The sequence below is a fragment of the Ictidomys tridecemlineatus genome, chromosome 16 (assembly GCF_052094955.1).
Source record: "Ictidomys tridecemlineatus isolate mIctTri1 chromosome 16, mIctTri1.hap1, whole genome shotgun sequence".
In the NCBI taxonomy this organism is placed as follows: domain Eukaryota; kingdom Metazoa; phylum Chordata; class Mammalia; order Rodentia; family Sciuridae; genus Ictidomys; species Ictidomys tridecemlineatus.
The window spans coordinates 36,841,932-36,865,536 of NC_135492.1; the positions used below are offsets into that span (position 1 = coordinate 36,841,932).

Genomic DNA, 23,605 nt, shown 5'->3' on the forward strand with positions numbered 1-23,605 from the left:
GAGGAGTCACCTCCCACAATGTGACACCCCGAATACTTTACTTGGGGGCTGTGGGGGGCTGACGTCACCACGCTGTGGCTCAGGGAGGGTCCCCAAGAGGCCCCTCCTGGTGGAGATGAAGGCCCGCTGTGGCCATCCCCGGGGACAGACCTGGGCCTTGTCATGAAGTCACGGTCGCCTCTGGGCCACTGGTCCTGCTTCCCTGGGTGGCTTGTAGAGGGGACATTATTTCTGAAAAATAACTTTGAGAAGAGGTTAGAAGAGCTACTGTATCTGGGGGTTCAGGGTACCCCAGGGGACAGTGTCCTACTGAGAAAAGAAAGTACCCGGATGTTTCGCACAGTTCCCTAAAGTACTGATGACGAGTCTGGACGCAGCGGCTCAGGGCGGTGACGGTCTTGGTGGCCGTGTGCACTGACCACTGGCCCACCCAGCCTGGGGACGGGCCTGGGGTCAGGTGGACCCTTCTTTCTTGAAACTCTCTCCTCCTTAGCTTCCATGACCCCTCGGAGCCCTGGTCTCCCTCGTGACATTCTGACAGATCATCTCCAATGGAGCCACCTCCTCAGCCTCTGGTGTCACAAATGACACTAATTGGGCTGTCCCCACCAGACCCGCTGCAAATGTGCCTACCAGCACCTTCGTGGGGACCTCCTCTCCCTGTCGTGTCTGGACACATCTCGGCCTGAGGAACAACAAGCCTAGGTGCCCAGGGCTTGGGTTCCACTAGGATCCCCAGCTCTAGTCCCCCTTTGACCTCTCAAGAGACCCAAGCCCGAGCCCCTGGTGGCCTGGTCCCACCCCTGCTGTCCTGGGCCGTCTTTCTGCTGACTCTTCCAGTTATCTCTCTCTGCACCGTGGTCCACTGTAGGTGTGGCTGCCACTTAACCTCCCCAGAGGGGACACCTCTGCTCAGTCTTGGATGACACTTGTTCCCAAAAAACAGCTGTCCCCCGGGTGGCGGGAGGGACCCCATCTTTTCTGCCTGTCTTTTGTTCGTGTATGGAAACTTCTAGGCGCCCGGGGCCAGGACTCGGCCTGTGGACCTGAATCCAGGTTCAAGGGCAAGGTCCCCATAAGACCCTTTCTGCCGGCAGGTGTCACAAGGGCTCGGCTCAGGGGGACTTTTTGGAAACCACTTCCCCTTCTGTTAGGAGGTCCTTGTCCCTTCTTCCTGGGTGAGGGGGTTGGCTTCGTTGCCAGGGTTCTGGGCTGTCACTTGTCTTCTGTATTCGTAGTGCTGGGGACGCATGTCCCCAGCTCCACAAAAATCACACACTTAATGTCACCTTCCCACTAGGCCTCAATGTCCTCATCTCTAGGGGACAGTGCAGGGGCCTGGGACGGGGGGCAAAGATATCTCCTGGGGGGAGGACAACTGTACCCCAAAACCCCAAAGATGCCCACCCACACCCTTGGGGGCCCTCAGTGGTCTCTAGCTTGTGTCTCTCGCTGGGAATCCCAACATGGTAGCAGCCTGACTGTCCCCACCTGTCCCCTCCATGGTTTGGGCATGCCGGGGTCTCAAGAGACTGCTGACTGTCGGCCACGGTCAAGGCCACGGTCAAGGCCATGGGTGGAGCGGATTTCATTTACCTGGAAAGAGGACTCCACCTTCCTCCCCCACAATGCCCCCCATGATCCCCAAGGCTCCCCAAGTGACAACTCTCCAGCTTCAAGGAAAACTGTTCCGCGTGCCACCTGGGCACCCCAATACTGGGAGTCCACTGAGCTCAGGGCCTCCAGAATTGCGCCAGCCCCGTCCCCACCTCCTAGGGGACCTATCTGAGGGCCGGGAAGAGTGGACACCCCAGAGACCCCGCTGCAGGACCTGCCACGTGTTGTCGCCAAAATCTCCTTCCCCAGACCAGAGGCGGGAGGGGCGTGGTCAGCAATCCTGGGCCACCCCCTATGTCCCCCCCATGTCTAGGGGACGCTCCTTTGGGGACCCCCCACCTGACACTCGCCCACCCCGCCCTGGAGTCCCCATTAGACTCTGGGGAGAACCAGTGTCACCTTCCTCATGCATCCGCAAATGGGGCACTTTGGAGATCAGGGAGGCCAGAGTCCCTGCAGAAGGTCCCGGGGTGATCCCCGCCCCCGGTCCCCAGGCACAGGACCCCAGGCGCGCGCTGGAGGGAGCCTGGCGCGCGTTCCCTTTGGATCAGGAGGAGACCCCCCTCGGAGCAGTGGCGCCCCTCGCGCTGCCCGGGCCGGCCGCGGGAGGGCGTGCCCTGTGTTAGTTGGGACAAACGAAAGCGCGTCCTGCGGCCCGATCTGGGGGCGCCTGGGCCCGGCCAGGATTCGGTGGCGCGTGGCGCCCTCTTGGGCGTCATCTGCAGAGCTCCGGGACGCGGGGCCACCCCGGGGATCCCCGTTATCCGCTCCCAAACGGGGCGCCCCCCTTCTCGAGCGCTCCCGCAGCCTGGGGTGCACCTCTCCGGGCCCCTCTGCCGAGCGCATCCGGGGCGCAGGCCGCCTCTGCGCGGTGCCGGGAGCTCGGACCGAGTCCGGGGCGCATGGCTGCGGTCGCGGTGGCGCGGTAGGGACACCGTGCGGGCAGCCAGCGGCCGGGAAAGGGACTCCAAGAAGCACAAGTCGGCGCTGGCCCCGGACCAGGCTGTTGTTGTTCTCAACGCGGTCCGCCGCCGAGCTATAAAAGCGGCGCCAAGCGCGCTCCCCGCCAGAGCGCAGCGCGCACGCCCGGACGGCGCGGCGGCCTCGGCACAGCGGCGGCGGCAGCAGCGGCGCGCGTCGAACCCGAGCTGCCCCGAGCCCTCCCCGAACCTTCCCCGAACCCTCCCGGAGCCTCCGAGCTGCCCGGGACCCTCGGCCCGGCTCCCCGATCGCGCTCGGCCCGCCCGTCCCCAGCCCTGCCGCCCGGCCCCAGGCCCGGCCGCGGCCGCTCCCGCCTGGAGCCGCCGCGCGCCCCGAGCCCCCCGCGGCCCCTCGCCTTCCTCTTCCCGGCGCGGCCCCCCGGCTTCCGCGCGCCGCCCGCCACCAACCCGCTGGCCACCATGTCGGTGGAGCTGGAGGAGGCCCTGCCGCCCACGGGCGCCGAGAGGGCCAAGAGGGCGGCGCGCGCGCGCGGCGGTGGCGGCGGCGGGGCGGCGAGCAGGCCCGCGGCCGCCCCGAAGCGCAAGAGCAGCCGCAAGAAGAACCAGCCGGGCAAGTACAGCCAGCTGGTGGTGGAGACGATCCGCAGGCTGGGCGAGCGCGGGGGCTCGTCGCTGGCGCGCATCTACGCGGAGGCCAGGAAGGTGGCGTGGTTCGACCAGCAGAACGGGCGCACCTACCTCAAGTACTCGGTGCGCGCGCTGGTGCAGAACGACACGCTGCTGCAGGTCAAGGGCACGGGCGCCAACGGCTCCTTCAAGCTCAACCGCAAGAAGCTGGAGGCCGCCGAGAAGCGCGCCCCCGCGCCCGTGCCCGCGCCCGCCGCGCACAAGGCCAAGAAGCCGGCCTCGGCGCCGCGCCGCGCGGACCCCCGAGCCGCGGCCGACAAGCGCGCGCCCGCCAAGGCCGCCGCCGCCGCCGCCAAGGACAAGAGCGGCGGCGGTGGCAGCAGCAAGGCCAAGAAAGCGGCGGCGGCGGCGGCGGCGGTGGTGGCGGTGGCGGGGAGCAAGAAGGTGAAGAAGGCGGCCAAGCCCAGCGTCCCCAAGGTGCCCAAGGGGCGCAAGTGAGCGCCCCGGGCCCGCGCGCGCGCGTCCGACGTCCTGGGGAAAGCGTCCCTCGCGGGGCCGCGGCTTCCCCTCCCCTCCCCCCACGCGCCGCGGCGGCTGCTGTTCGCTGGAGATTTTTGAAACGGCCCCGGCGACGCCCTGATTGGCTCTCGCCCTTGGCAACGGCCGTCGCTATGGTGACCGCCTCCCCCATCCGGGCACCCGTGGGCGGGGCCGCGGTGGGCCGGCTCGAGACGGCTGAGGCCCGCCTGGGCTCCCTCTTCTCTCGCCGCCTCCGGTCTCGCGAGAGTCGCGCGCCGGGCGGCGCGGCGCTCCCCTTCCCCCGCGGGCCTCTAGGAGGCCACAATAAAAGATTGTTGACCTTTGCACCCACGTCGCCTTCTTCCGGGGCGGGCAGGGAAGGAGGGTGGGAGGGAGGGACACCCCCGGGGACCTGGTGGTGGCTGTGCAGGGCCTGGAGGGAGCAGGAGCGGCCTCTGCGAAGGCTGTGTGAGATCCGCCTGGAGCCCTCCTGGGCCACGGAGGCTGCCACTGCGCACGCCCTCGAGCTCAGGTCCTCTAGCGTCCCCGGGGGGCAGGCGCGGGTGGAAAGTCGCCTGGCAAGGTCCCCAGGCCTCCACCTGGAAACCCCAGCGGGCGTCCCTGACGAGCTCTGGTGGCCCATCTGGAGTGGGCAGAGGGGACCCAAAGGGTCATTGGGAAAATGAGGGAGGGAGAGGCGAGCTCTGGGTGGCGGTGGGAGCCAGGGAAGGTTCCCGAACAGGAGGCCCCAGGTGGCAGGGGCGCCCTGGCCAGTGTCGGGTCTAGTCTCCCTGGACACTGAGCCAGGGCCTGGGGCTGCCCAGAGCCCTGCATGCCCTGCCCTGGGCTGGCACCGCGCTGGGCACCGGGCTGGTCCCAGCCAGGGGTGGGCAGAGCCAGCCCAGAGGCCCGTCCTGCCCAGCAGGGGAGCCACGTCTGAGCCCTCCAGCCCACGGCTGCCCTCTTGGCAGAAGTCCAGAGATGGGGTAGGACCAGGATGAGCCTGGGTGACACAGGAAGGGACAAGGGGTCAGCTACGCTGGGTGTCCAGGAGGTAGGCAGGACAGGCTCTGAGAATGAGTCCCCTGCCGGCCCAGGTTTGAGACCTTAACTGTCCCCCCAAGACTCATGTGGCGAAGGCCCGGCCCCCAGCGCAAGGTGCTAGGAGAGGTGCTGAGTTAGGTCACTGGGGGCGTATCTTGAAGGGGGACTTTGGGCACCAGCCTCTTCCTCCCTCCCTCTCTGCTTCCACACTGCCATGAGGTGAGCAGCTTCACCCCACCATGATGTTCTGCCTTTCCACGGGGCCAAGACACCATGAACTGAAACCTCTGAAACTGCCGGCCAAAATGAACCTTTTCTCTCTTTAAAGCTGATTTTCTCAAGTATTTTGTCACAGTGACGGAAACCTAAAAAAAAACCCATTTATCCTCTGAAGACATATCATGAGCTCCAAAGGGCCCCTCAGGTTGTCCTTAGGACTTTCTTGTCCTTCCATATTTCTTCCTTAAATCTGCCCTGTGCAGTTCGTGTCACCAGCCCTTCCCAGTCTGCTCCCTGCCTCTGGGCTCACCTCTCCCCATTTCCTGAAGACGTGGCTCCCCATGACTGGCCGTCTTCTCCATCCCAAGGCCTGGACCCTCCAAGAGCACTCGAGCACCCAGGGGTCCGCCCTCGGGGGTGGGTCTCCCACTCTTCTGAGGGTAGCGCTGTAATTTTCCTTTGGGGATCTAGCTTACCTTGCATTCCAGTACCTGGCCACAGAGCTCTGCGGGCCTGAATGCCCAGCGATGGTCATGTGACGCAGGACCTGGCCAGTGTGTATCAAGTCCGTTGTTCACCTAGCCACTGAGATTGGGTCAGAACTGGGTTCTTGACCTCAGTAGGTTCCATGATAGCGGGTCCTGAGACTTTTCCTGAAAGTATTGCAAAACAGGGGATAATCCCCACGTGGCATTACTAAATAATAGGGACGTGGGACCCGAGTAGCAAGTGACCGTCTTTGATCATCACATGAAAAAGGAGAAAAACTGGAGCCAGTAATGAAGACATTAATGGAGTTGCTGGATCCAGCCGTGCCTGAAGCTCAGACACACCTGACTCACTGCTTTCTGCCTAAACTGGTTTGAATTGGGTTTCTGTCCCTTGCACCCTGGTCTCGGACCCCTTGGACTCACCTTCCTCCCTGCACTCACTTCCTGGACTTTGCATCCCTTCAAAAGTTTTCTGCCACCAAAACCATTCTTCTAGAACCTTCTCTACCCACCCCTCCCCTCGTCTCCCGGGTTCCTCACCAGACCCTTCAGCTGGCTCTGACTGACTGTCGAGGCTCGGGTCTGGGCCTGGCTGTGCTGGGGTTCAGTCTAGAGAAAGACCCCTCTCGCTGCCAGGCATGGTGACGCAGGCCGGTCATTTCAGTGGCTCAGGAGGCTGAGGCAGGAGGATCACAAGGTGGAGGCCAGCCTCAGCAACTTGGTGAAGCCCTACTCGGCGAGACCCTGTCTCTAAATAGAAAATAAAAAGGGCTGGGGACGGGGCTCCATGGGTCAGCACCCTGGGTTCAACTGTACCCCCCCAAAAAAAAATAAATTTTTTTGATGCCTCAGTTTCCTCATCTATAAAGGAAGCCGAGAACGACTTTAAATGACTCATCTGTGAACCAGAAAGGTCTCAGTTCACTGCCTGGGGTCGGGGAGTGTCCAGGTACCCCTTTCCCATCTCTGGCATCCCCTTGTCCCCAAGGCCACCCCTGCAGGGCCGGGCATCCCGCTCCTCACAGGTCAGACCTTCCTGGTAGCCTCCGTGGGGTCTCGGGTCTGCTTTCTGGGTCCTCAGGTCTGAGTGGTCCCCAGCCACCACACAGCCCCGCACAAGCCACAGAGTCTCCCATGGAAGATGGGGTCACTACCCAGTCCACTTGGTACACGCCTGTCATCCCAGTGGCTTGGGAGGCTGAGGCAGGAGGATCACAAGTTGGAGGCCAGCCTCAAAAATTTAGCGAGGCCCTCAGCAAATCAGCGAGACCCTGTCTCTACATAAAAGCTATAAAGGGCTGGGGACAGGGCTCGGGGGTTGAGCGTCCCCGGGTTCCATTTGTCCGAGGACTGAGAGCCTCTGCAGCCTCTCCTGCGAGGCTGAGTCTCCATGATGGATGGAGGTCTTGGAGTCAGTCCAGGGCGGGCAGGTGCCCCAGGGACATAGGCAGAACCCTGTGTCCACTCTGTGCCCTTGACCTGGGCCACCAGGGCAGCCTGCTGAAGCAGCAGCAGAGGCCCATCCTCACGGAGGACCCTGGGGAGGCAGGTGATGGGAGGCCCAGCGCCCGGGGGGGCTTTGCAGCCCAGGAGGCACCTCAGGCCCCGCCCACCTCCGGAGGTGGACAGGGGAATTCTGGGAAGTGTAGTCCGCCGGCCACGAGGCGAGTCCGGAGCCCCACAACACAAGTGGCCAAGAGGGACCAGCCCTGGCCAGCAGAAAAGGGACAGGGACTCTCAGCTCTTGCCGATATTCAAGCAGCAAAGTGGACAGGGCCTGGTCAGAAGCGCCTCCTGAAAGTGTCTGTGTTGCTCCAGAGATGGGAGGAGCCACCGTGCAGGGAGTGGCCCTGCAGGGCGAGGGTGGCCAAGAAGTGTCCCCAGATTCTTTGTTCTTCTGAAGACGAAACCCAGGAGCCTCGTCTCCATGCCACTTTTTTATCTTTTATTTTTTATTTATTTTTTTATTTTTTATTTTGAGACAGGGTCTTGCTAAGTTACTGAGGCTGGCCTCCAACTTGCAGTCCTCCTGCCTCAGCCTCCACTATGTCTGGCCCCAGAACTTTTAAAAGTGGAAATCGGTTTTTTTTGTGAAATTTCTCATTTCTTAAATAGAATTTTTATTAATTCTACCTCATGGGCTAGGTTGTGGCTCAGCCTTAGAGCTCTTGTCTGGCCTGTGTAAGGCCCTGGGTTCAATCCTCAGTCCCACATAAGAATAAATAAATAAAACAAAGGTATTGTGTCCAATAAATAAATATAAAACAAAACACACACATGCACAAAAAGTCTACGCTTATTCATGAGGATGGCCATGCACTATGAAGTAGCTCATACCTGTCATCCCAGTGGCTCAGGAGGCTGAGGCAGGAGGATCGCAAGTTGGAGGCCAGCCTCAGCCACTTAGAGAGGTCCTAAGCAACTCCGTCAGACTCTGTCTCTAAATAAAATATAAAAAGGACTGAGGATGGGGCTCAGGGGTTAATTGAACCCCTGGTTCAATCCCTGGGACTCAAAAAATAAGAAAAAATAAAAGGATTATTTGGACACGGGTGTGTGTGTAGCAACACAAATCACAGTAGCCAAGGTAGAATCCACCCAGGAGTCCACCGTTGAAAAGGAAATTGGTGTTCATACACACAATGGAATATTATTCAGCCTTGAAAAAGGAAATCCTGACACATCCTACCATGTGGGTGGGCCTCTGGGGACATTGTGCTGACTGAAATAAGCCGGGTGACAGACAGCCAACCATGATCCCACTTACAGGAAATATCTTGAGTAGTCCTTTCACAGGGAGAGAAAGTGGAATGGCATGAAGGGTTGAGAGAGGGACAACCGGACTTCTTTAATGGGTGCACAGTTTCAATTCTACAAGACAAAAAAGGTCCGAGTTTGTTGGCCCAACTTGAGCCTCTAATTAAACACTGTTGACCTGTGCACCTAAAAACAGCTAAGACGGGGTGCGGGCTGCGGATGTAGCCTAGCAGGCCTGAGGCCCTGGGTTCCAAACCAAACGTTAAAAATGGTTAAGAGGTTTCAGCACCTTGGGAGGCTGAGGCAGGAGGATTGAAAGTGGAGGCCAGCCTCAGAAACTTAGCCAGGCCCTGAGTGAGACCCTGTCTCTCAATAAACTGTAAAAAGGGCTGGGGATGGGGGTCAGGGGTTCAGCACCCCTGGGTTCAATTCCTAATATCAATAAAAAGGAGGAGAAGGAGGAAGAGGAGGAGGTCCTGGGTCTCCCAACCATCTGCTGCTGCTCTGGGTCCGTGGAAGTTCCACTGTGAGTCTCACCTTCCGGAGTCACGGAGGGTCAAAGCAAGTCCCCGGATGGGAAAGGGTCTGCAAAATGGGGGTCCGCTGTCCCCTTGGTCGTCATTCTGAGAAAGGGAAGGTATGGTGTGTAAGCCCAGGGGACAGAGAGGTCCCTCCCCCTTAGTCCTCAGGGGGGATTTTGGGCAGAATCTTGGAAACTCGGGGCCCTTGACCCCTGAGCCCCGTCCCCAGTCCTTTCTCTATTTTATTTAGAGACAGGGTCTCGCTGAATGGCTCAGGGCCTTGCTAAGTGGCTGAGGCTGGCCTCCAACTTTCAATCCTCCTGCCTCAGCCTCCCAAGCTGGGAGGACAGGTGTGTGCCCCTGTGCCTGACCCTATTTTATTGATTGCCTGTGGCCCTGGTGATCTTCAGGAGAGAGTCAAGTTGGAGGAAATGACTGAGGGAGAAAGCTTTTACTCTTTTTAGACAAAGAACAATTGTGAAGGCAAGACAGGGCAGTTCTAGAAATGTTATGAGAATGATGTGGAGGATGCTGCAGCCGCCAAGGAAAGATAAGGTCACTTCAAAGGACTGTGTATTCAGGCCAGCCGCTGTCCCCACTGCCAGTCTCTGAGGCTCAAGGCTATTTTCCTGGCCTTGGTATATAGAGGACATCACTTCCAAAGAAGATTTGTCTTGGTGTTTTGCAGAAAAACTCAGAAAAGTCTTTTTGTGTGTGTGTGTGTGTGTGTGCCAGGGATTGAACCCAGGGACACTTAACCCTGAGCCCCGTCCCCAGCCCTTTTTCTATTTTATTTAGAGACAGGGTCTTGCTGAGTTGCTTAGGGCCTCACTAAGTGGCTGAGGCTGGCCTCCAACTTTCATCCTCCTGCCTCAGCCTCCCAAGCTGCCTGAAATTATAGGCGTGCGCCAACACACACAAAACAAATGGCTTTTTTTTTTCTTTTTGGGTACCATGGATTGAACTCGGGGGTACTTGACCCCTGAGCCCCCTCCCCAGCCCTATTTTGCATTTTATTTAGAGACAGGGTCTCACTGAGCTGCTTAATGCCTTGCCATTGCCACTCAGTGAGGCCCTGTCTCTAAATAAAATATAAAATAGATCTGGGGAGGGGGCTCAGGGGTCAAGTACCCCTGGGTTCAATCCCCAGTACCAAAATCATCATCATCCCAAAACAAATGTGAATAATCATCCAGTAAATTATGTGAATTTAAAAAAGAATATTTATGGGCTGGGGCTGTGGCTCAGTAGTAGAGCATTTGCCTAGCATGAGGCCCCGGGTTCCATCCTCAGCACCACGTAAAAATACATAAAATAAAGGTATTGAGTCCAACTACAGCTGAAAAATAAATATTAAAAAAATAAAGTAAATGTATTGTGTCCATCTACAACTAAAAATTAAAAAAAATTAAAAAGAAAATTGCCAGCAGTGGTGGTGCATCCCTGTTATCCCAGTGACTCAGGAGGCTGAGGCCAGAGGACAGCAAGTTGGAGGCCAGCCTCGACCATTTAGGGAAATCCTGCCTCGGAAGAAGAGGGAAGGGACCCGAGTGAGCAGGTTAGAGCCCACGGTGTTCACTTCGTCACCTGCACCGAAAAAGGAACAAATTGAAAAAAGAAAAACCAGAAAGGGCTGGGATGGGGCTTCCTGGCAGAGCTCTGGGCTCCACCCCCAGGGCCACAAAAGCAAAAGGATCAAGCGCCATGTCACTCAGGGCCAAATCTGGAGGCCACGGTGCAAGGGCCCTGTCCTCCCGTGCGGGGCCTAAGGACGGTGGGGTGACCACCCGCCCCGCAGTCGGAAGGAGGGCGCTCAAAGGACCCGGAGAGCGACCCGCGGCGCCCCGCCCCTCCCCGCTCGGCCCCGCCCTCCCGGCCCCGCCCCTCCCCTCCTCGCTCGGCCCCGCCCTCCCGGCCCCGCTCGGCCCCGCCCCTCCCCTCCTCGCTCGGCCCCGCCCCTCCCCTCCTCGCTCGGCCCGCCCCACCCCTCCTCGCTCGACCCCGCCCCTCCTCTCCTCACTCGACCCCGCCCCTCCCCGCTCGGCCCCGCCCCTCCCCTCCTCCCTCGGCCCCTCCCTTCCCCTCCCCGCTCGACCCCGCCCCTCCCTTCCCCGCTCGGCCCCTCCTCGCTAGGCCCCGCCCCTCCCCTCCTCGCTCGGCCCCGCCCTCCCCTCCTCGCGCGGCCCCTCCCTTCCCCTCCTCGCTCGGCCCCTCCCTTCCCCCCCCTCGCTCGGCTCCTCCCCTCCCCTCCTCGCGCGGCCCCTCCCTTCCCCTCCTCGCTCGGCCCCGCCCCTCTCTGCGAGGCAGCCCCGCCCGTCCCGCACTCCCATTAGCAGGGCCAGGGTCTCCGCTGCCCTCTGATTGGTGGAAGTTCCATCCCTGATTTGCATAGGGCCCAAGGCCAGCGCCCCGCGTGCAGCGGAGAAGCGCAGCCCTGCCACACCCCGTGCTCTCGGGTTGCCTGGTGGGTGCCTGTGGCCACCCGCTGGAGGTCGATTTGCAGGCTGCACACTCCTAGTTGCTCCCTAGAGAAAAAGAAGCCTGGCCTGGGTGCTCCTTCGGTCCCCTCCCGCCCAGCCATCCCCAGCTCGCTGCCCTGGCCAGGAACCCTCAGTTAAACCCTGGCCTGGTGGTGCAGGCTGTCATCCCAGTAGCAGGGGAGGCTGGGGCAGGAGGATAGCAAATTGGAGGCCAGCCTCAGCAATTTAGCAAGGCCCTAAGCAGCTCAGTGAGACTCTGCCTTCAATAATAAAATATTTTGAAAGGGCTGGGTCCAGAGCCCCTGGGTTTCATCTCCAGGTGCCCAGCAGCCCTTTCCTCCGGCTGGGCAGGCGCACTGAGGGCTCAGGTTCATGGAATGAATGTTTGCACGTACTGTTAATAAGGGGAGGAAACAGTGATTCTTGCTTCCATGGATCTAAAGATGTGGGTGGAGAGTCGGAGGGTAAATACTCAACCAATCAGTTCTAAAGCCATCCAGCGTTTGCAGACAGAGCAGGTCACAAGGCTTGGGGACAGCTGCAGCACTGGTTCGGGAAGTCAGAGGGCAACAGCCCCATCCACCAGCCCAGGCACCCCGATGCCTGCTCTAGCCAAAGGCTGGGAAGCTTTGCACAGGTTTTGGGGGGCAGGGATGGCTTCCTGGCTGGACTCCATTCTCCCAGCGGGAAGGACAGGGTCTTGGCCTCTGTACCAGGACTCAGGTGGATTTTCAGCTGAAGAATTCCAACAACTTCCAAGTATCAAGAGTGAAAAGGGCATGTCCAGGATTCCAAGGGTTTTTTTGTAGATTGGTGCTTAGAAAGCCCCACGCGTAATCCCAGCGGCTTGAGAGGCTGAGGCAGGAGGATCACAAGTTGGAGGCCAGCCTCGGCAATTTAGCAAGGCCCTAAGCAACTCAGTGAGACCCTGTTTCTAAATATATCAAAAGGGCTGGGGACGGGGGCTCAGGGGTTAAGCGCCTCTGGGTTCACTCCCCAGTACCCCCCCAAAAATAGCTTTGGTTTGTAACCAGCAAAAGGGGTGAGCTCAGGACTGACTCTTCCTCCACCCATGTCACTCTCCACCCAGTGCATAGGACAAAGCTATCAAATATAATTTATTCAGGAAAAAAATAAACTTTAGGAACATAATTTTAACAGTACCCGGCGGCTGGGAAGAGCCTGGAGCAGCGGGTCCCCCTCATTCCCAGCAGCCCCGTGCTGCGGGGGGGACCACCGCCAAGGCCAGGGTGGCCGATCTGCCCGGGAGCCCACAGTGGCCAGCCTAACCAGGGGCCGTACGCAGAATGCAAGGAGCCTCCCTGAGCCTGAGCAGCGGCCTCCACTAGGACCTCACCTGGGCCTCTCTGGAGGCCGCTATTGGCAGTGAGGCCGCTTGGCTGGCGGTTCCTCCTTGTCCCGCTTCAGCCATCGGTCCAGGAGGCCGGGGGCCGCTCTCTTGGCGGGGGGTGGACTCCTCTGCAGGAACTGGCTGGTCCACTGCGGAACATCGGACTTGTCCTTTTGGGGTGACCTGGGTTCCTCCTTTTTGGGGGACTTGGTGGCCAGCCACTGCATCATCATCTGGCTGCTGCCACTTGTCTTGGGTTCCTAGGAGGAAGGAGAAGGTGACAGTACCCAGTTCAGGCTCTGGGGAAAGGCCCATGTGTGACTCCATCCACCTGTCATCCCAGCAGCTGGGGAGGCTGGGGCAGGAGGATCGCAAGTTAGAGGCCAGCCTCAGCAACTTGGAGGCCAGCCTCAGCAACTTAGCAAGACTGCCTCAAAACAACTAAAAAAGGTAAAAACAAAACCCAGAAGGGAATTCGGTGTCACCAGGGGGTTGGGTTGGAAATGAGGCTATGGACGTAAGGATGAACTTCCAAGAGCCTCGGTGATGAGGGATTCAAGCTAAAGTCCTCCCTGTATGTGTGGCCTCTGTACAAGTTCTCCTTAACTGTTGTCACTGCTCCCGCTGCTTCTTGGACACCCACAGCCCACACCCAAACTGAACTAGCAAATGTCACCTGTCCAGAAAGTGACTTTGCTTACAGAGTAAAGACCCTGCAGAAGCCTGGCGTGGTGGCGCATGCCTGTCACCCAGCGGCTCAGGAGGCTGAGGCAGGAGGATTGTGAATTCAAGGCCAGCCTCAGCAAAAACGAGGCCCTAAGCAACTCGGTGAGACCCTGTCTCTAAATAACAAAATTAGGGCTGGGGATGGGGCTCAGTGGTTGAGTGCCCTTGGGTTGCATCTCTGGTACCAAAAATAAATAAATAAATAAATAAATTAAATTTTAAAAAATTCCATGGACTGTAGCTCCTACAACTTGTAGTTGTAAAAACATAGAAAAGAAATGCTGAAAATCCGTGGAGCTGGGGATGATGGCACATGTCCAGAAACTTGGGAGGCTGAGGCGGGAGGATCACAAGGTGGAGGCCAGCCTCAGCCACTTAGTGAGGCGCTCTACCTCTAAGCCACAGCCCTAGCCCTTGTGTTGTTTTCAATGGAGCTGGTTCGGTGGGTGATTTGATTTTCTTGACTGATTTTTGTGTCATCACGGGGGTGATGTGAATAACACAGGAAGCACTGTTTTGCAACTGACCTGCCCCCGAAAATATGTCTGAAGTCCCTGGGCAGCTGAGCAGAATGAGGATGCAGATGTGGGCTGTGTGGTATTTGGTCCCAGCAGGACCAAATATTCAGTTTCCATCTGTGTGGTCTTGGCCCAGGCTTCATGGATGTCTGGGGTGGAGTGTCTCCTGAGGTCACTGTGCCCCAAACTCAGCTGGGCCCAGGGGCGCGAACCTAGAATCCCAGCAACTCTTGAGGCCGAGGCAGGAGGATGACAAGTTGGAGGCCAGCCTCAGCAACTCAGCGAGATCCTGTCTCAAAATAAACTGGCTTCTGAGTAGTTGCTGGTAGTTTCTGTCTTGGTTTATCACATGGATTTTTGGGAGAGGAGAGAATCGAAAAGGCATTTTGTTCAACAGGTAATTAAATTTTGGTCGTATTTGTTTTGAAAATATGCTAGGCTACCTTTCTTCCTTGTGCCCCTCCAGGTTTTGGAAGGCTTGTGTCCATTTAACAATTGAAATAAAGAAAACCAGTTGAGCTCCAGGCCTGGTGGTGTAATCCTAGTGACTGGGAGGCTGAGGCAGGAGGATCACAGGGTAGAGGCCAGCCTCAGCAACTTAGCGAGGCCCTAAGCAATTTAGCAAGAGTCTGTCTCCAAATCAAATGTAGAAAGGGCTGGGGATGTGGCTCAGTGGTTAAGTGCCCCTGGGCTCTGTCCCAGCTCACAAGCCCTCCTTACCTTTCTGACCACGAGGCTGAGAGGCGTGACACACTCGGGCGTGTCGTTGCGGGAGTTGTTCACCACGGAGGAGACGGGGTGGAAGGTGATGTTCTCTGTGGGGTGGATCAGCTTCAGGGCTTCCTGGGTGGACACCTCCCCAAAGTCGAGCCACTTGGACACAGCCTCCTCTCCATCCAAGATGGCGGGCATCCTAGCCCACGGGTCAGGAGGGCGGGTGGGGAAGGAGAGGGAAGAGAGATGGGTCAGCTAGTAGGTGACAGGCCATGAGGAGGAGCTGGCCCGCCCTTTGTCCCTTGTGTGACAGGTTCCCCCTCAGCACAACCCGAGAAAGCTCCAGAGTCAACATGGAGACCCCAGAATGAGTGTCACACAAAACAGTGGAGAGGCTACAACCAATCCCAGGGCAGGCCACTGAACATTCTAGAAAACTAATGAACTTTCTTTGAGGCCTAAATTTAAAGACTAGATCTCTCCACAAAACTTTCCAGCCTCCCCAAATGAGAAAGACCTACAGTAAGCCAGGTGCAGTGGCCCACGCCTGTCATCCCGGTGGCTCGGGAGGCCGAGGCAGGAGGATGGCAAGGGGTGGAGGCCAGCCTCAGCCACTGAGCAAGGCCCTGAGCAACTCAGGGAGACCCTGTCTCTAAATAAAATATTAAAAAGGGCTGGGGACGGGGCTCAGGGGTCAAATTTATTTATTCGGTACTGAGTTCAATTCTCAGTACCAAATTAATAAATAAACGAGATAAAATAAAGGTATTGTGTCCATCTACCAAAAAAAGTACCCCAGGGAGCCATTGCAGATGGAAGCATTTTAAATACTGAACAGAAGCTTGAAGTAATAAAGCATCTTGAGAGAAAAAAGAGAACACGTGATCATCGCCAGAGCAACGGGTATAGACAGATCCATATCAGTGACAAGGATGTAAAAATAAATGTCCCGGCTGGAACCACTTTCCAAATACTGTGAAGGCGTGAGAAGATTCTTTAGCCTTTGGACTGAGTTAACTTCTCTCATAAAGAAAAAAGCACGATACACCCATGATGGGTTTGGTGGGTCTCATGACTCTGCTTTCCAGAGCTTTCTGTGGTTGGGAGAAGCCACAGTACACAGAGAAATGGCACTAAGGAATTTCTAGCAGTGCCCGCCTGTCATCCCAACAGCTCAGGAGGCTGAGGCAGGAGGATCGCAAGTTGGAGGCCAGCCTCAGCAATTTAACGAGGCCCTAGGCCACTCAGGGAGGCCCTGTCTCAAAATGAAATAGAGCCAGGTGCAGTGCTGCACACCTGTCACCCCAACAGCTTGGGAGGCTGAGGCAGGAGGATCAGGAGTTCAAAGCCAGCCTCCACAAAAGCGAGGCCCTGAGACACTCAGGGAGACCCTGTCTCTAAATGAAATACAGAATAGGGCTGGGGACGGGCTATTCATTGGCTCAATTTTCTTTTTTTCCTGATTAAACCCAGGACCTCCTGTGTCAGGCAAGGGCTTTCTACTGAGCTATGTCCTTGCTCTGTCATTGTGTTTCATTTTTGGTCCCAGAGAGGGAACCCACTGAGCCACAACCCCAGCCCCTATTTATTTATTTATTAAGACATTTACTTTTTAGCTTTAGGTGAACGTAATATATTTTTATTTTTTATGTGGTGCTGAGGATCAAACCCAGTGCCTCATGCATGTTGGGCAAGTGCTCTGCCACTGAGCCACAAGCCCAGTCCCCGAGACCTCTTTATTTTTTTTAAGTTACTGAGGCTGGCCTCCAACTTGTGATCCTCCTGCCTCAGCCTCCCCAGCTGCTGGAATTAGCAATGTGTGCCACCGTGTCTGCCTCCGATGGGTTCTTGACAGGTAATTGGGTCCCAGCCGTGTTTGTGCCTATGCTGTAGCTGGACTGATGATAACTCTATTTTGTACAATTTTAGTTTCCCGGAAGCTGCCTATCTAACAGCACAGAGGACAAAGCCTTGCTGGAATCTTTGTGGACCCGAGGCTGAGAAGCGAGACTTGCCTGGGGTGGATGTCGGTGAGGCTTTTGCAGGAGTCCACGGTGATGATGGTGTAGGAGTACAGGGGGTCGCCCCCTTCTGGGGGCTCCCAGCAGTCAAAGATGCCCGCCATGGTGAGCAGCCTCCAATTGTCCCAAGCTTTTCCCCAGGTCTCAGCGCTATCCACAGCCCCGGTGGCGTCTTCTGCCTAGAAGCACAAGGGCAGAGGATGCGCTCAGAGGCCACCTCCACACACGCCTGCAACCTCGGGTACTTGGGACACCGAGGCAGGAGGATCCCAAGTTCAAGGCCAACCTGGGCAACTTAGTTCTTTTTTCTTTTTGAGGGGTGTGGAGGGACCAGGGATGGAACTCAGGGGCCTGAGCCCCATCCCCAGCCCTTTTCCTATTTTATTTAGAGACAGGGTCTCGCTGAGTTGCTTAGCGCCTCACTAAATGGCTGAGGCTGGCCTCCATTTTCGATCCTCCTGTCTCAGCCTCCCAAGTCACTGGGATGACAGGCGTGGGCCACTGCGCCTGGCTTCCTCTTGTTTCTTGCTGAAGTAACTTTCCTCTGCCCAAAACACAGTTTTTGACCTTTCTTCTTTGTACTCCTACTTAGTATTCAAGATTGAGTGTAGGAGCTAGAATATAGAAAGCTGGAAAAAAATATCACTTCTACCTTAACAATAAGAAAAAAGCCGCATCATTTACACAATCATAATTTTCTCTAAATACATCAGAGAAGTGAGGTTGCTGAGCAACCAGTGTGCTGAAAATGTAAGACAGGAGCTCCAAGAGGAAGCGGAATGGAAATACTGGATGATTGGTGACAAAGAGAGGAAGACAGGGCCTTTGTACAAGCCAGCAAGCCATTAGGAAGTCAGATATATCATCTTTTTTTTAGTGACACCCCAGAACCCGGGGGTGCTCAACCACGGAGCCACATCCCCAGCCCTTTTTAGTTTTTGTCTTGAGACAGCGTCTTGCCAAGTTGCTTAGGGCCTCCCTAAATTGTGGAGGCTGGCCTCAAATTTGTGATCCTTCTGCCTCAGCCTCCTGAGCGGCTGGGGTCACAGTCACGTGCCACGGCACCCAACTGTTATCAAACTCTTAAAAGCAGAGTATGGGCAAACCTGAGGGAGACAGAACCCCCAAGCACTGCAGTCACTGGGGGAGTCTGTACCAGCTTGAAGGCTCTTCTCTGTGGACCTTACGGGGGGTGTTCATGTGAAAGAGTGGAAAGAGGGAAGAAAGTTGGAGGAATCCAAGTGTGGTGGTGCATAGGAGTAATCCCAGCCACTCAGGAGGCTGAGGCAAGAGGATCGCAAGGTGGAGGCCAGCCTCAGCCACTTAGCGAGGCCCTAAGCAACTCAGTGAGACCCTGTCTCTAAATAACATACAAAACAGGGCTGGGGATAGGGCTCCGTGGTTGAGAGCCCGAGTCCAATCCCTGGTCACCCCCAAAAAATAAAATAAAAAAGAGCTGGGGATGTGGCTCAGTGGTTAGGCACCCCTGGGTTCAATCCCTGGTACCTAAAATAAAATAAAATAAAATAAAATTGGGAGATGGAAACTGCGAATGAACACATCAGTAAAAATTATCTAAAGTGATTCACCAAAAAAATAGAAAAACCAAATACAGAAGAGCTCATCCAAGATCCACAGAACAAAACCAAAGCATCTAGTGCTTTTCTAATTGGAACCCCAGGCCCAGAGCGCCCCCCAGTGGTGGGGTGTGAGCTCAGCACACTCCAGGCCCTGGGGGGCCATGTCCAGCACCAAAGGAAGACACCAGATCTCAGGAAGCCAAGAGAAAAAGAGAAGAAATACTCAAAAGAGGTAACGAATGAGTGTTTTCCAAATATTTTCCATGCCAGAGATCCCAACTCCACAAAATACACTTTCTTCCCTTTCTAGATATAGCCCCAGCCCGCACCTGTCATTGAAAGCTGTCAGCCAGGTGTGGTGTGGCGCACGCCTATAATCCCAGTGGCTCAGGAGGCTGAGGCAGGAGGATCGCAAGTTGGAGGCCAGCCTCAGCCACTTAGTGAAGCCCTGAGCCACTTACTGAGACCTTGTCTCTCAATAAAATATATAAAAAGGGCTGGGGATGGGGCTCGGTGGTTAAGCACCCCTGGGTTCAACTGCTGGAACTAGAAAAAGAAAAGATGGTGATTAAGGCTGGGGACAGGGAGGTAAGGGAAGTGACTTCTTGTGGGCCTCTCTTTGGAGCAATGACAATGTCCTGGAATCAGATGGTGATGGTGGCTGTGTGACATTTTGAAAATGTTAAAAATCACTGTACTTTAAGAGGGGACTTTGATGATCTGTGAATTAATTTTTTGTGGTACCGGGATTGAGCCTGAGAACACTCTGTCACTGAGCCCCAGCCCCAGTCTTTGTATTTTTTTTTTTTTTTAATATTTTTTCAGGGCTGGGATTGGGGCTCAGTGGTAGAGCGCTTGCCTAGCACATGGGAGGCCCTGGGTTCGATCCTCAGCAGCACATAAAAATGAAGTAAAGATATTTTCACGTACAACTAAAAAAGTATTTAAAAAAATATATTTTTTCACTTGTTGATGGACCTTTGCTTTATTTACTTACTTTTATGTGGTGCTAAGGAGGAAACCCAGTGCCTCACACAGGCTAGGCAGGTGCTCTACCACAGAGCCACAGCCCAGGCCTGTATTTTAATATTGTTTAGTTGTAGGTGGACACAACACTTTATTTGAGTTATTTACTTTGGTGCTGAGGATCCAACCCAGGGCCTCACACGCGCTAGGCAAGTGGTCTCCCACTGAGCCCCAACCCCAGCCCCCTTTGTCTCATTTTTTATTTTGGGAGGCTGAGGCAGGAGGACCACAAGTTGGAGGCTAGCCTCAGCAATTCAGCGAGACCCTGTCTTTATTTTGAGACAATTTCCCTAAGTGGCTGAAGTTGGGATTGAACTCGTGAACTGTCTGCCTCATGTCCTCAGGTAGCTGGGATCACAGGGACATAGAGGAGACATGAAGATCAACACAGGATGGTGTGGCTGTGAGTGTCCCCAGAGTTCCCACGGGGACAATACAGGAAGGTCCAGAGGAGGAGTGAGGGGTGTGAGGCCTGAACCCCAGCAGGGAATGGCTCCCTGGGGGTCCCTGGTGGCCCCTGGAGGCAGGTGGGGTGTGGAGGAGGAGGTGGCCCTGGGGCCGTGGCTTGGGGTCCCTATTTGTCCCTGGAGAGTGGAGTCCCTGCTCCCTGGTCCCCATGGGAGCTGCTCCCTCCCCACACTCTTCCTCCATGATGTCCTGCCTCCCCTCGGCCCAGGAGAGGAGCCGCCGTCTGTGGACTGGGACCTGGGACACCCTGAGCCCCATGTCCACTGGCCCCCTCTGCAGTGCTGCTGGGGGGTCTTAAGTCACAGCAGTGAAAAAACTGACTAAATCAATGACCTTGACTTGTTTCCGGGTCCCTTCCTTCCCAGAGCCCGCTGTGGCCGATACCTTCTCGGTCTTGACCTGGGGGAAATAGATGAAGTAGGGCTGACTCTGGCTTGTCACTTGGCTCCGCTGCCATTCGTAGAATCCATCTGCTAGGACCACACAGCGCCGCCCCTTTCCCAGAGGCACCTGAGAGAGAAGAGGACGATACGGTCTCAGTGGTACCCTGTGGCTTCAAAGGAGGCATCGAAGAGCTTAAGTGAAAACCAGGCCCAGGGCTGGGGTGAGCCAGGAACACGGTCCCCATGGCCCTGGCCTGGGTTCCACCCCCAGGACTGCAAACATAATACAAACCCAGGTCCAGCATGTGACCTTGGAGTTAATTTCTGTGTCCCTCACTTAGATCCAGCTTTTTTCTTTCTTGGTATTAGAAACTGAACCCAGGGATGCTTAACCCCTGAGCCCGGTCCCCAGCCCTTTTTCTATTTTATTTAGAGACAGGGTCTCCCTGAGCTGCTTAGGGCCTCGCTTTGTTGCTGAGGCTGGCCTCCACCTTGTGATCCTCCTGCCTCAGCCTCCAGAGCTGATGGGACGACAGGTGTGCACCACCACACCCGGTTTCTCCTTTTTTTAATCCCTTCTAATCGACTCCTGCCTACCCCTCGGAGTGAGGTGTCTTGAAATCTTTCTGGCGTGTTCACAAGCGCTGACGAGAATCACGCTAGCTGCCTTGGCTCCGCAGGAGGCCCCTGTTCTACATCCATCCCTCGCTCCTCCCATCCCATCGGATCACAAGTACGTGAGAACCTCAAAATAACAACTGCCTCTCGGAGGACAGTGAATCCACTGACGTAAGATGTGACTGTTCTGTTGTAAATCACTAAGTCTGGCACCAACGGCACTCAACATGAACAACTGGGAATATTTTTTAGAACCTAATCTTGTTCATCAGGCACACAAGGCACATTTGTAGCTCTTAGGAAAAAAGAGGACTGTGTGCCTCTCCCCACCTTGAAAGACCGTTTCTCCAAGATGGTGTCGCTGCGACAGTTGGTGATGTTGAAGGGCATCTTGGAAAGATCGGCTTCTTTGAACCAACATGGGACCAGGCCCCATCGCATGGGGGCAATGACCCGCTCTGATGAGTCTGCGCCCTGCCACAGAAAAGGAGAGCATAATAGTAACAAGATTTCCCAGTTGCGGAAGGACATGCGTATGATCCTAGCCACTTGGGAGGCTGACATAGGAGGATGATACACAAGGAAGCCTGTACATGGATTTTTCTAGATTCCTACTCAACTTTGCACACTGACATACCTCTCCGCAACACCCAGAAACTTCTGGTAACGTCCGGGGTCACTTTGGGTTATTGTGACATAGAGGGGCGCTCCTGGTACTTAGTGAGCAGAGGCCAGGGAGGCTGCTGAACATTGAAGCCTGCACTGACCCTTCCCACCAGTGGCCCACGCCTGTCATCCCGGCAGCTAGGGAGGCTGAGGCAGGAGGATCACAGTTGGAGGCCAGCCTCAGCAACCTAGCAAGGACCATCCATGATGATGTCACCAGTGCCTAGGGTGAGGCTTGTTCTCACCACTTCTATTGGTGACCTTTAACTGAGTGGGTTCATTGGACAACTGTCAAACCAAACCCACACATGAGGACAATGAACAGGAAGTGGGTGAGAAGCCCAAGTGCTGAGGATAGTGCCTGGTATTAGTCACCTTTTCCATTTTGGTCCCTCAACAGAACAGCTGGGGGTATTGGGGTGGAAAGATCAAAGAGGAAGTAATTTGCAAAGTGGCGGTTTCAAATGCAAATGCTGCAATCTAGAAGCGCATGCTGGCCAGATGAACTGCTGAAATATTTCTAATTTGTTTCACAAATTACAGGTTTGAGAAATATGAAATAATTATCAAATTATGAAACACGGGCAATCTTTTTTTATTTTTTTCTGGTACCAGGGATGGAACCCAGGGGCGCTTAACCCCTGAGGCCTGTCCTCAGCCCTTTTTAGATTTTATTCAGAGACAGGTTCTCCATAAGTTGCTGAGGCTGGCCTCCAACTTTCGATCTTCCTGCCTCAGCCTCCCCAGCCGCTGGGATGACAGGCACGTGCCACCTCACCCATCTAAACCGTGAAATCGTAACCAAACTTATTAATGAGATGTATGGTCTAACAGCACATAAGAAATTCCTAACAGTGACCCAAATGGGGACTGGTTGCTTCTACTTCCCCTAGTTCTGGTTCTAGGATCCATTAATTGGAATGGGGATTGCTGTCGGGAATTCAGTACCAGCTTTGCCTTTGCTGATCAGGCAATCTAGGACAAGTCCCCATCTTTCTGTTCAACAATATTCTGTTTCCAGTGGACCTCCATTCAGTAAGTCTTTAGAGATTTGGAAGAGAACTAGGGGCTAACAGCATAGAAGACTCACACACCTGATCTCCCTTCCTTCTAAATTCTGTCTTTTAAATATGTCTCATCTTTTCCTTTCCCCTTTGAGGGTCTCCTCTTTTGTGTGGGGATTGAACCCTAGGGGTGCTTAACCACCAAGCCACATCCTTAGCACCCCCCTTTTATTTTTTTTTAATTTTGGGTACCAAAAATTGAACCTAGGGGCACTCAACCACTGAGCCACATCCTCGGCCTATTTTTATATTTTATTTAGAGACAGGGTCTTGCTGAGTTTGCTTTAGTTCCTCGCTAAATTGCTGAGGCTGGATTTGAACTCATGATCCTCCTATCTTAGCCTCCCTAGCTGCTGGGATTACGGGTGTGTGCCACTGCACCTGGCCTTTATTTTTTCAGACAGGGTTTTATTAAGTCACTTAGGGCCTTCCTAAATGGCTGAGGCTGGATTTGAACTTGTGATCCTCCTGCCTCAGCCTCCAGAGATTTGTGGGATTATAAGTGTGAGCCACCATGTCCAGAGTTGCTGCCTTAAATAAAAAAATAGAAAACAAAATTCCCCTCCAAATAAAAGGCTTATAGAAATCGGGCATGCATTATGGCTAGCAGGTCCAGTATAGCGAATGCACTTAAACTGAGCCCCGGGGAATAGTGGATCAAGTCCTCAGGTTATAAAGCAATAATATAACTACTTTCATTGAGGTCTAGAGTGGTTCTCATCTGGGGGCCAGAATATCTAGATAAAAGCTGATTTAAATGTAATCCCAGCCAGCTAGTGGCACATGCTTGTAATCCCAGCAGCTAGGGAGGCTGAGGCAGGAGGATCACAGTTGGGAGGCCAGCCTCAGCCATTTACCAAGGCTCTAAGCAACTCAGGAACATCCTATTGTCTAAATAAAATACAATAAAAGGGCTGGGGGTGTGGCTTAGTGGTTAGGCATCCCTGGGTCCAATTTAGGAAAACAAGATGTAATCCTCAATTAGTGGCTTTATTATTTGAAACCCTGTATCATCAAATTAAAAAATAAAAGAGCAAATTAAAACAAGGTCAGTGGTAAAGCACCCCTGTGCTCCATCCCCAGCACTGCTGAGTGGAAACTGGCCCAGTCGGGCTCCAACTGGTTACCTTCTCCAAGTGCAGCCGAGACAGCAGCACGGGGCTGCTGGACTGGGGGCTCTTGTTGTAAGAGGGGTAGTACTTCTCGGGGTCTCTCCACTCTGGGAGTCGCTGCTGGCCCTGTCGATCGTGATAG

The 23,605-nt window shown here is 55.3% G+C and overlaps 2 protein-coding genes and 1 long non-coding RNA gene across 7 annotated transcripts in view; 2 read left to right on the forward strand and 1 right to left on the reverse strand.

The window, feature by feature from the left end:
* Positions 1 to 3,015: 3,015 nt before the first annotated feature.
* On the forward strand, positions 3,016 to 4,051 carry H1-10 (H1.10 linker histone). Its single transcript, XM_078033903.1, has one exon. It carries the CDS (start codon positions 3,018 to 3,020, stop codon positions 3,681 to 3,683), a length of 666 nt encoding a protein of 221 aa, XP_077890029.1. The 5' UTR covers positions 3,016 to 3,017; the 3' UTR covers positions 3,684 to 4,051.
* A 51-nt stretch (positions 4,052 to 4,102) lies between these two features.
* On the forward strand, positions 4,103 to 8,808 carry LOC144371541 (uncharacterized). The gene is made up of 2 exons (XR_013431495.1): positions 4,103 to 4,236; positions 5,675 to 8,808. It is a non-coding gene; the product is annotated as an uncharacterized LOC144371541 (long non-coding RNA).
* A 3,502-nt stretch (positions 8,809 to 12,310) lies between these two features.
* Hmces (5-hydroxymethylcytosine binding, ES cell specific) overlaps positions 12,311 to 23,605 on the reverse strand; it is a 12,472-nt gene continuing 1,177 nt past the window's right edge. For 2 of the 5 annotated variants that reach the window (XM_078033907.1, XM_078033908.1), the window contains exons 3-8: positions 23,479 to 23,584; positions 20,952 to 21,095; positions 20,005 to 20,130; positions 16,541 to 16,725; positions 14,532 to 14,724; positions 12,311 to 12,827 (exon numbers count right to left, since the gene is read on the reverse strand). In XM_078033907.1, the coding sequence (XP_077890033.1) occupies positions 12,594 to 12,827; positions 14,532 to 14,724; positions 16,541 to 16,725; positions 20,005 to 20,130; positions 20,952 to 21,095; positions 23,479 to 23,584 (988 nt within the window). In that variant the 3' untranslated portion in view covers positions 12,311 to 12,593. Of the gene's footprint in view, positions 12,828 to 13,820; positions 14,148 to 14,531; positions 14,725 to 16,540; positions 16,726 to 20,004; positions 20,131 to 20,951; positions 21,096 to 23,478; positions 23,590 to 23,605 lie in introns of all 5 variants that reach the window. The other 3 variants (XR_013431496.1, XR_013431497.1, XM_078033909.1) reach the window with 3 other exon arrangements.